The 11354-nt window shown below is 29.4% G+C and overlaps 1 protein-coding gene across 4 annotated transcripts in view; it reads left to right on the top strand.

The window, feature by feature from the left end:
* The first annotated feature begins 10725 nt into the window (after window positions 1–10725).
* LOC101236342 (axonemal dynein light chain domain-containing protein 1) overlaps window positions 10726–11354 on the top strand; it is a 75478-nt gene continuing 74849 nt past the window's right edge. For 2 of the 4 annotated variants that reach the window (XR_010636792.1, XR_010636793.1), the window contains exons 1-2: window positions 10726–10853; window positions 11205–11354. The exon at window positions 11205–11354 is cut by the window's right edge and continues 124 nt beyond it. Coding sequence is in view for 2 of the 4 variants with exons in the window: in XM_065791468.1 (XP_065647540.1) it covers window positions 10823–10853; window positions 11205–11354 (181 nt within the window). In the remaining 2 variants the exon portion in view is untranslated. Of the gene's footprint in view, window positions 10854–10902; window positions 11059–11204 lie in introns of those variants that run through there. The other 2 variants (XM_065791468.1, XM_065791469.1) reach the window with 2 other exon arrangements.

Below are 11354 nucleotides of genomic sequence, written 5' to 3'. Positions count from 1 at the left end.
TGGAAAAAATCTTTAAATTCTTTAAAAAATATAAGGAGATAATTAAGAAAAATTTTTTTTGTCAAGTATGAAAAATTCTTTGAAGGTTAAATATTTTGTATATGCACGGTGCAATGTCGAAAAGTTTTACTATTGGAGTTGGTTTGAGTTTTACTATTGGACTCCGACTCCGCTAAAAATGTCGCGACTCCAACTCCACAATTTCGACTCCGACTAAAAAGTTATTGTTTGTTGGAAATAAATTTTCAACAAACAATAACTTTTAGTAACGTGATTAATTGTATATTTTTGTATATTTTAAGGTGGTACTTGGGTGAAAAACTCAAATTCTTTATTTCTTATTATTTTAATTTGATATTTTGATACATTTATCAAATATAGGTAACCAAACTTTGAAAGAAAGAACAAAAAATTACAAAAAAGTCCTTTTATTGGCCCAAAAGTCACAAAATAGTCACTTTACGGTGCGTCAAATTGAGAAAAAACCACTTGTAGTATGCTATTGGAATTTTTACAGTTTGTTTTTAGTATAATTTTACAAGTATGGAAGCAGAATTGGCTTGATTGGATAACTAGATCTAAGATAATTAAAATTTGAACATATTATTTGTAATAAGGCTTGAAAATGAAACTTTAAGCCCAGGTTATTATGGTCCGAAAAATATTTTTTCAAAAAATGTTGGTTCAAAACCTGCATCTAATAAAAAATAACCACTATGCAAAATTTCAAGTGCGAAGCTCAAACCAATCAAAAGTTACATGACGCACCGTCCAAAAGTTTTAATATTGAGATAAATGCTATTTAAGTAAGAATTCACTAAAAAATCAAAATTTTCTCTATATATTCAAAAAAACTAATTTTTATGATTGATGATTAGAAATAAAACATAATATAAACTAATATAAACCATAACCATACTTCAGTTCTTCTTCTGATTCAACGGTATTCGTAAAACCTTTATGCACTCCTCGAATATGCTTTCTCCTCTTCTTTACTGAATCAAGCGATTTTCTATCCATTTGCATTACTCGTCGATTGTTATTTGAGACGCAGAAATCATTTGAGTAAATCCAGGAACAATACCTAATCCTTCTAAAACCTTTAAAATTCCAGTTGAACCGTCATTAAAATTATTAACTGCAGAAGCTACACCTAACTCAACAGTAGTTTTACACACATAGATATATTTTGGACATCGTTTCCAAATCATTCCATTTAGTGACTCATTGGTATTTTGCGTTTTGTCATGAAGACATTTTTTTAACAAATTATCATCACTCAAACTTAAAAAAAACAGGCTTTATTTCTTCAAGGATAGCAAAGGGTGATCCTACCTTATGGTTGTATGTTGCTGTATTGTTTATTTTGTTAGCCTGATATTTACACCAACTATCAGCAGTTCGTGGGCACATTTGGTGTCTTGATTCAACATCTTTTGCTTCAAAGCAATGGAAAAGCACTGCTCCAATAGCTTTTTTTAACTGGTAAACAGTAGAACCTGTCAATTGCCGAACTGCGATACCAAAATAATTTTGCAGTTTATTTATAACTTTCTCAGTAAGACGACCTGCACCTCCTGCGTTTTTCCATCAGATAATTTCTGCTTATTTGTTGCTTTGAGTTTCCGTAACCGTTCACCAACTTGCTTTTGGATATGGCCTACACATTCCAATTTTTCCACAACTATTCCTTTGTATGGATCTCTAGCTACAATATCAGGATATGACTTAGAGTCTCTATTTATTTTGTATATCGGAGCTTACGACTATCTTCTGAAGTAACAAAACAATCTACTAAAGCAGCAGCTTCCATAGAATCAGCCGAAACAGTATGATTGACGTTGCAATCATGAGTTAAAATATATTCTTCATATTCATCAGAACCCTTCTTTGCTTCCCAAGATTGATATGACTTACAAACTTTATATCGTACACGATAATCTAAACACTTTCCTGTGTCACTTGCTATTACAGTAACAACATCATTTACTGATGCATAACCTCTTCGTTGCCATGATCCATCACATGATACAGTTACATTTGAAATACCATTTTCATCTTTGTCAGTTGCAAATAATGAATCTCTCAATTCAGCGGAGGCATTGTTCATAGAACACGTTACAACATCATTTTTTTGTAATTCATTAAACACAGTAACATTCATTGGAGGTGGCATGTTTAAACATCCACACAATTTTTCTAAACCGGTGTGACCTTTTCCAATTTCCCTCATTGCAATAACAGTGCGTACATTTACTTCAAATGGAGGTCTACCACAATTGCTTTTCCGTTTGCATTCTTTACTCAAATGAAAGGTTGCACACCAACTACAATTTGAACATTGCAACAATAACAGTATTGATAAGCCTTGCTTTCTCAAGACATCAAATGTTAACCTAATGGTCTTCTTTTTACAATCAGGGGATGTAGCTACTAAATTAATAATTTTTATAAGAATATCGGAAGAAAAAAGTAGAATAAACGAATTATACACAGTTAAGTTTGGAAAATTTACATAGGGTAACAAATCAGTGTCATTGTTGGGCAAGGACAATGCAATGTTAATTTGATTAGATTTATCAGTGATTTTAGAATATAGTGGTTAACTTGTTGATAAATATGATAGGTTTATTTTCTTTCCTGAAGAAGAAATAGGTGGGTTAGATGATGAAATCTCATGTGATTCTTCTTGTTTTTTTTGTATGCTAATTACCTTTAAACGAGCGTCTGAAAAATGCCTTCGAATGGCCAGACTTTCTCTGCAACATAGGCTATGTTGCAGATAATGAATAATAAAAAAAAGTAGAGCCATGTCATAGCTCTACTTTTTTTTATTATTCATTATCATTAACTATAACAAAAAAAAAATAAGTAGCACATGAAAACCAATCAACTTAAGGTGGCACACAACTGAAAACAAGTTTTTTTGTAAATAATCAAAATTTTGATTTTTTTTTTTTTAATGACAATTATTTTATATTAAAATAAAATAAAAAACAGCTAATTTTTTTTTTTAATTAATTTTATTATCCATAATGGCCAAAAATGGGTTGTAAAACATGTGTTTTTAGTAAATCTTCAAAACCTAATAACTTAATTTTGTCTCAACTACTGAAACTAAAATTTTGAACATAGCTTCCTAATCATATTTCACCCTGTTTGACCGTGGGAATTTTTATAATTTAAATTATTTCATGAAATATTGCATTTCTAACAAAATCACCTAATATATATATGAAATATCAATAAATTCAGCACTATAAACATCAATATTTCACTTTCTATAACTTTTTATGAAAATTCTGAGGGTTAAATGAAGTATTATATTATGATAAACAAATCCTGAAAATTGTATTATGTAATTCTGTTTTGTTAATGAGAAAATGTGTTTCAAAGTTTAAAAAAATACATATTGAGAAAAAAGCAAAAATAAGAAAAAAATATATAACAACATAAAAATTATCAAAATCCACCAGAGATGTAACTATCAGTTGTTTCTTTTATTTGCTGATCGTCTATGAAACCTTTTCTCTGCATTTTACTTTTATCCGTTGACTTTGACTTCATATGTCGAATTCTGGTTTTGTCAACTTTACTTGACGAAGCTAATGTAACAATTCCACTCAAGCCAAAGTATTTTAAAACTTCTAATACACCATTAGCACCATCATTATAATGCAGCACTGCTGAGTATGTTCCCATTTCAATTGTAGACTTACTAACAAATGTGTGCTTTGGTACGCGAGACCATATAATAGAATTTAATGCTTCATTGGCATTTTGCGTCGTTCCATGCAAACATTTAATTAGAAGATCATCAGCCTGAAGATCCTTGATGATTGGTAAAATAAGATTCTTAATCCAGATAGGTATACATGATTTTGATTTGTAATTTGTATTATTTAGAGCCCAATATTTGCACCAACTTGCCAATCCTCTTGGGCAAAACTGATGTTGCATTTGCTGGTTTTCAAAGTTGGTAAAATGAAATAAAATAGCATAAACTGCCTTTTTCATAGCATACAAGTTGTTGACATTTTGACGAATGGCCATGCCATAATAGTTTTGCATAGAATTTATACATTTTTCTGTTAGGTTACCTCTACCTGATAAAGGTGTTTTAGTGCCTTTGTGTGCTTTGACTAAATTTCTAAGTCGTGTACCCAATCTTTTTTGCACATGACCTACACATTCAAGTTTTATTGGAGTGATGTCAAAATCCTGGTAAGGGTTTGAGTTTTTGACATCTTTGAATGAAGAAGTGTCTCCATCACCTAGAAACTCTTTATAAATTAGATTATTTTTTTTAACCGAGCGATTAAAAATTGTTACTGCTCCTGCAGACTCCATACTTCCAGACGAAGATTTGTGATTTATTTCACATTGATGATCAATTATCCAACACTGATATTCTGGAGTTCCTTTTTTACTGTTCCACATTTTACAGCCCATGCAGTACTTAGACAAAACTTCAATATCAATGCATTTATCCCCAGAAATCGCAGTAACTACACCGTGCAATGAATTGTGACCGCGTTTCTGCCATGTACCATCAATTGAAACTCTTACACATGGTATATCCTGAGCAATGTCAACTTTTTTAGAGTCCTTAGTCGCTAATAACATACTTTTCTCTGAAGCACTTTTATAAGCTACCATAATAGTTTTGTTTAATTTTTGAAATCCATTTTCAGATATACATTTTAAGTTCATGCAAGATGAAAATGTTTTTATAGCTCCATAACCACAGCCTACTTCTCGAAAAGCTATTATTGCACGAATATTAACATCATATGGTGAGTTAGCTGCTACTGCATCAAATTTAGCATTTATTGATTTGTTTGATGAATTAAATCTTTTAACATAATCACAGTGTTCACATTTTAATTGAAACAAATGTGCAAATCCTTTTCTACTGGAATCAACATCTGTTAAAAGTAATGGCTGAAAGCAGTTGTTGCATGCAGTTTTAGCTATAAGTTCTTTAAGAATTGAAAAATTAATAAAAACAAAATAGTTATCTTTTCCAGAATCAAATGTATTCCAGTAGTTGGGTTTGATTTTCCTTTCACTAGAACAGCTACTTGCTGCTTGAGTTGTGGACGATGTCATCGTCGATGATAAGATGTAAGAAGAAGATGATTTTTTATTTCCAACAACACCATTCCATTTTCGTTTTATCCTTCTTGATAAATTTTGTTTAGTTTTATTTCCTTGTTTATTCATTTAAAAACAACTTTATTCCAACTAAATTGAAATCAATTTTTAAATTATTTGGTATAAAATGAGAGAAAAGTTACAGTATAAAAGACTAACATTAACAGATTAAAAACACTCTTGTTCGTAAATAAAATTTTGAATTATGACTTTTAAAACTGAAAACTAACAAGAGTCTGCGTATAACAAATTAAAACCAAGTTTGTGATGGTGTTTTACTGTTTTGAATTCAGAAAAACTCCTATGACTGATGGTTGCTAAGGCGTTGTTAGGGAATTTATTTTCAAGTGTCATCTACTAAAATGATATTAAATCAACTTTTATATCATTTTTGAGACTAATTTTTTTTTTATATGTTCAAGGAATGGTTATAGAATCAAAATACCCAAAAATCTAAAAATTGATTTTTTTCAAAAAACTTGCTTTTTTTCAGTTGTGTGCCACCTTAATAACAATAAAAGTAGCAAATCTTTGTTATAGTTAACTTATTTATTAAGTTAACTATAACAAAGCTCTACCATTTTTTATTTATTTCTTACTTATTAAAACTAAAGTAAATGACAATAAAAAGTCATTTAAATAATAATAATAACAGATAAAAATTCATTTCATTTAAAACTAATTAACGAAACCAAATAAACAATGATTATAAACATGAACAAATATTGATTTACATACAACTTCATACAACTTTTTGAGAAAAAATTTTATTAAACTAAAACCTCATGTAAACGTTTATTAGTTTGGTGACTTTTTGCATGGCAGTTTAAAATTCTGTAAAGTACTTTAATGACTTACCAACAACCAACCCTGGGACTCTAAATTATAAAGAAACATACTTTTAGAGGCTTTAAGTGATTCAAAATTGGTTGCTAGGGGCGTCGCTATGAAAGTTTGAGTCCTGATTTTACTAATGCCTATTTTAAAATGGAAAGTTAGATATTTTCTTTATTGTTTTTTTAAAAACAAATTACATAGGCGTTTTATATATAGTTTCAATTTTTACTATTTTTTCATCCAAGTACCACCTTAATAAATCTTTTGTGGGATACGTGCAAGTCATCGTTAACTAATCATATTTTGTATAATTATTTCTTAATAATTAATAATTAAATTCTGTGAACCCCTCTAGGAAGCAATAACATCTAGTGGACAAAAATGTTGCGCAACATTTGCGCAATCCATTTTTCTAACTACTAATGTTTTGCGGGAGATCTAAAAATTGTCTTAAATTCAAATTTTTTTTGTATTCAGCGTTTTTTGATTAAATGTCACCACTCGTAAAAACTCCGTATTAAAATTAAAAAAAAAAAGTTTAAAATAGACTATCCTAATTGTACTTTCTCTGATGGTATTGTACGCAAATAAAAAAAAAAAATGGGTCGCCATTTTTTTTTTATTTGCGTACAATACCATCAGAACTAAACAAATATATTTTTGTTTCATTTGATCATAAAACTCGTCGCCATTGAACTTCGACTTTTCAAGTGCTTGGAAACAGTTTGAGAAATTACTATTATAACATGATCTGTTTGTAAATTTTTTATAGATTAGGTGTCTTCTATCTTGCTCAACTTTCCTAATAATTTCTCGTTTAATGCGTTTGGTATTTGTTTCCTAATTATTTCTCTATTTTAATGAGTATAGCTGTTTTAGCTGAACGTTTTTTTCTAAGCAAGTTCTTGATGGTACCCATTTTTTCATACTTTCTAATGATGTTTCTTACACTATTAAGCTTAAAAATTACTCTTTCAGAAATTATTTTATATTCTTTTTCATCTTTATAGTGTACTAGGATTATTTTTTTATTGATTTCTGAATTTTATGTTTTTTCACCATTATTCTATTATCAAGAACTTATAAAAAATAACTTTTTTTGCTCAAAATTTGGTTGAATAATTTCAATCATCCAAACTAGTTTACGTGTTTTTTTTCTGCAACTTTACTAAATCATACAACAGAAAATTTAAAAAATTTGCACTGTAGTATTAGGGATTGTCTTTAAATTACATTACGCAATTCTTAACCATTTTGACCCCTTCGTCACAACATCATAAAGCTTTAGTAACACGTCCCACATGTGTCGTCTTTTTTTTGTTTATTTGTTTCGAAAAGTTTTTTGATATCTGATATAAGTAGTATGAGAAGTAAATGATGGCCTGCTTTCATATAAGATCATGAAAGTGTTAAAACAATTTTTTACAAAAAGATGTCTTATCTAGTTATAAATTATTTTGAAGATCAGGCCTGATTATTGGGAGCTTAATATTGCAGTTTCCTTTCTCCCGATTGTGCAGGGTTGAGTGGCTATAAATAAAATTATTTAATCTAGAAAGTGATTATGGGATCGAATATTTCAAAAGTTATTAATAAAGCAAGTCATTATGGGATTGAGATGCTGACAAATATCTTCTGTGACGTATATACAGCTATGCTCAAATGTATGGAGCACCCCTATATTTTATTTAAAATTCAAAAGTAATGAACAAATAGTAAATGTGAATGTGTTTATTTGATACAAATTATTTCAATTCAACAATATTATTTAATATAATTAATATTTTGTAGCACCTCCCTTTGCCTTGATCACCGCACGTAGTCTTTTGGGCATGCTGTCCACAAGATCCTTACATACATTCGCTGGTATTTTTTCCCATTCATCCAGAATTTTCGCTTTAAATTCTTCTTTGGATTTACATCTGTAAATTGACAACTTCCTCTTCAAAATAGACCACAAATTTTCTATGGGTGACAAATCTGGAGACTGGGGGGGGGGCCACGTAATGAGGGGAACTTCATTTGTTGAAAACCAGTCCAAACTTTTTTTTGCCTTGTGGCAAGGAGCGTTATCTTGTTGAAAATAATATTGAGGGACATCTTCGTCAAATAATTTCAATATTGATGGCTCCAAAACTTCATTTAGCATGGTAATGTAGCGCTCTGCATTCATCCTACCCTCACATAAAAATATTTCACCTACGCCACTGGAGGCCATGCAACCCCAGATCATTGTGCCACCACCGCCAAATTTGACTGTAGGGATGATACATTCCGGCTCAAATGCTTCGCCTGGTCGTCGTCTTACAAAGGTGCCTCCAGGTTGCCCGAAAATCTAGGTCAAAAAAGTAAAGGAATACAAATTTGATATTATAAATTTTAACATGTAAAATTTCAGGTACTTAAAGGAATAATTTCGAAATGATATTTTTTTTTTATTTTTTGGTTACACCGTAAGTCATAATGATGCCTTACCTCTATATTTGATTCGTCTGACCAAATAATTTTGGCCCAATCTTCTGATGACCAATTTTGGTGCTGTTTAGCCCATTCTAAACGAAGTTTCTTATGGTGCTCAGTCAGCAATGGTTTTCGGCGAGCCCTTCTTCCATGTAAATTACCTTCTTTTAAGTATCTTCTAACACTTGGAGCAGAAATTTGAATTTTTCTGTGCTCCCACAGATCGCTAACCAAGTCTTTAGAAGATTTGGTCCGATTTCGAAGTGAAATCCTGTTGAGGAAACGATGGTTTCTAGGAGAAAGTATACGTTTTCTTCCCGTTTTTGGTCTATTTTTGTATGAACCAGTTTCACTAAATCTATTTATAGCATTTTGCACTGCTTTCCTTGAGCATTTCATAATTTTTGAAATTTCCACTTGGGAATGTCCTTGTTTATGGAGTATCACAATTTGGCTTCTTTCACTCACAGAAAGTTCGCGTGTTTTACTCATAATGAAAATAAATAAAGAACGATAAAAAAAATCACTACTTTTAAACAATAGATAATGAGCGGCTGACAATAGTTACGTTTAAGATAAGAATGAAATGAATATCTTAATTCGACAGAATTTATACTAAGTGAGTATGTAGACAAGTTAAGACAAGTCTAATCATGCCCAGACAAGCAAATTCAACATGCATTAAATGATTTACTAATGCTTAAACGTAAAAAACAAATAAAATACCATTTAAAAAAAAATTCATCATGTATATCTCATTTTTTAAACACAAATATATTTAAACAAATAGGTGCTCCATACATTTGAGCATAGCTGTATATATATATATATATATATATATATATATATATATATATATATATATATATATATATATATATATATATATATATATATATATATATATATATATATATATATATATATATATATATATATATATATATATATATATATATAGAAAGCCGACGACACAAGTTTTAAAGTGGAGGGGCACAATCATCAATTTTTAAAAAAAGTCCTCTATATCTAGAACTTTCTTTAAAAATGAAATAAAAAAACTTATTTGTTTACGCTTGTTTTGATTGGATACCATTTTTTATTTTTCTAGATATAATAGAAAATTTCTCCCATAGCAGTTTTTACTGTTGGGTTTAGGCAAGGTTAGATTTTGGCGTTAACAGTCTTCCGATCACTAAATTTACTCCTGCCATTAACCAAACGGAGACATAAGAATACGAGTTTATTTTATGGCTGGCGTTAAAAACTGCCGCTTTACTTTTAACCAGCCGATAGTTTATCGCAGGGTTTAACGGAGAGATGTAAATACGGCTACAGTTTAACATCAGGTTAAAATTTAAAATTATGTTTATTGAAGTATTAACTGTAGTGTTGTTATCAACTTCGACTAAGTCGACTTAAAGTCGACTTGTCAAAAGTTGAAATTAGTCGACTGTGAAAAATCTAATAGTTGATTTAATCGACTATGGACTTCCTACTAATCGAATAAAAGTCGGTTTAGCCGAGTAAAAATCTTAAAATCTTTATGTTTTTTCGATTTAACTTTAAAATCGATTTGACTTTTCAATCTTTAATTTTTTTTTGTTTATTTAATAACAATAACATGTAGGGAAGGATTGCGTATGTTGTGCATGTTAACAGTCTATTGCTTTTTTGCAGCCGAAATATTATAATATTAGGAATTCAGTTTCCTGAGATGAGCTTTTTTTAATGGAACTCAAAAAAACTCAAAATAACAAAAAAATAATCACATAAAAAAATTAAATAAAATTGTATTTTTCAGAACTATACTTAAGTAAAGTAATTATCTCAACCATAAAAAAAACAAAACAATAATAAATCTTTCCTATCTTTAAAAAAGTTTACAATACTATTTTTTGAAAAAACTTTCGCTCTTGAAATACCAAAATGAAGCCCCGTGTAGAATAACTTTAAAAAAACGCGCTTTTCTTAATAAAAAGCCGCATCTTATCTTGAGCGTCTAAAAACGTATCATCTTAAGCAACTTCACCAAGTACTATCATAATTTAAATAGCGCGACAGCAGCCTATGTAGTATCTCATATAACCCTTGGAATTAGCAATAGATAAGCATAAAATATTGAGGATGTAATAAATTTTATACAAAATTGCTTGTAGTACTATATATTTTTAAAAATGCATTACTTTTACCTTACTCGTGTAGTAGCAGAGCAGTACAAACTATATTTATAATCTTCAATGGGCTAACTAACGCAAAATGTAGTTGGCTTAACTGAAAATCCAATGCCATTGTGCCTACTAACGTAAAATGCGGTTTTCCCCCATTTTACTGCAGTTGCGACAACGGAATTTGGGGTTTAAAATTTATGGTTGCTACGGATACACATCTTAAAAAAAGTAAAATATCGTAAATAAATAATGTAAAAGTAAAATATTGTAAATAAATAATGCAAATCGTTTAATAGGAGAAATATTGCCAATTTTATATTTAAATATAAACAATTTAGAAAATAGTTTAAAAAAATTATAATGCAATAAAATTATTTGGATAACAAAAAGTCGAAAATTGTATAAAAAAAAAAAAAGGCATAATCAAAAATATGTAATCAATTTTTTATATGGCTTGAAAAATATATTGATGCGCAATTTTCTAAATTATCAGTTTAAACTATAATTTAAGCTTTTTTATATTTTTACTTAATCAAATTTATTTTTATATTTGCAGTATAAGTATGAATTTTTTTTCAGATTATATGGATTCAATCTTACACGAAGATCCAACGTCAAAAAATTCTAATAAAAGAAAACAAACTCTTCCTCCAATAAATAATGACAAAATTTTTGATTATCTCCCTGAATCTATTTTGGCTACTCTTACACATAGAAATAAAAAGTATG

Source organism: Hydra vulgaris, chromosome 02 (genome assembly GCF_038396675.1).
Source record: "Hydra vulgaris chromosome 02, alternate assembly HydraT2T_AEP".
In the NCBI taxonomy this organism is placed as follows: domain Eukaryota; kingdom Metazoa; phylum Cnidaria; class Hydrozoa; order Anthoathecata; family Hydridae; genus Hydra; species Hydra vulgaris.
Note: the sequence above shows the minus strand (reverse complement) of the source record. Positions and strands in the feature narration are given on the sequence as shown.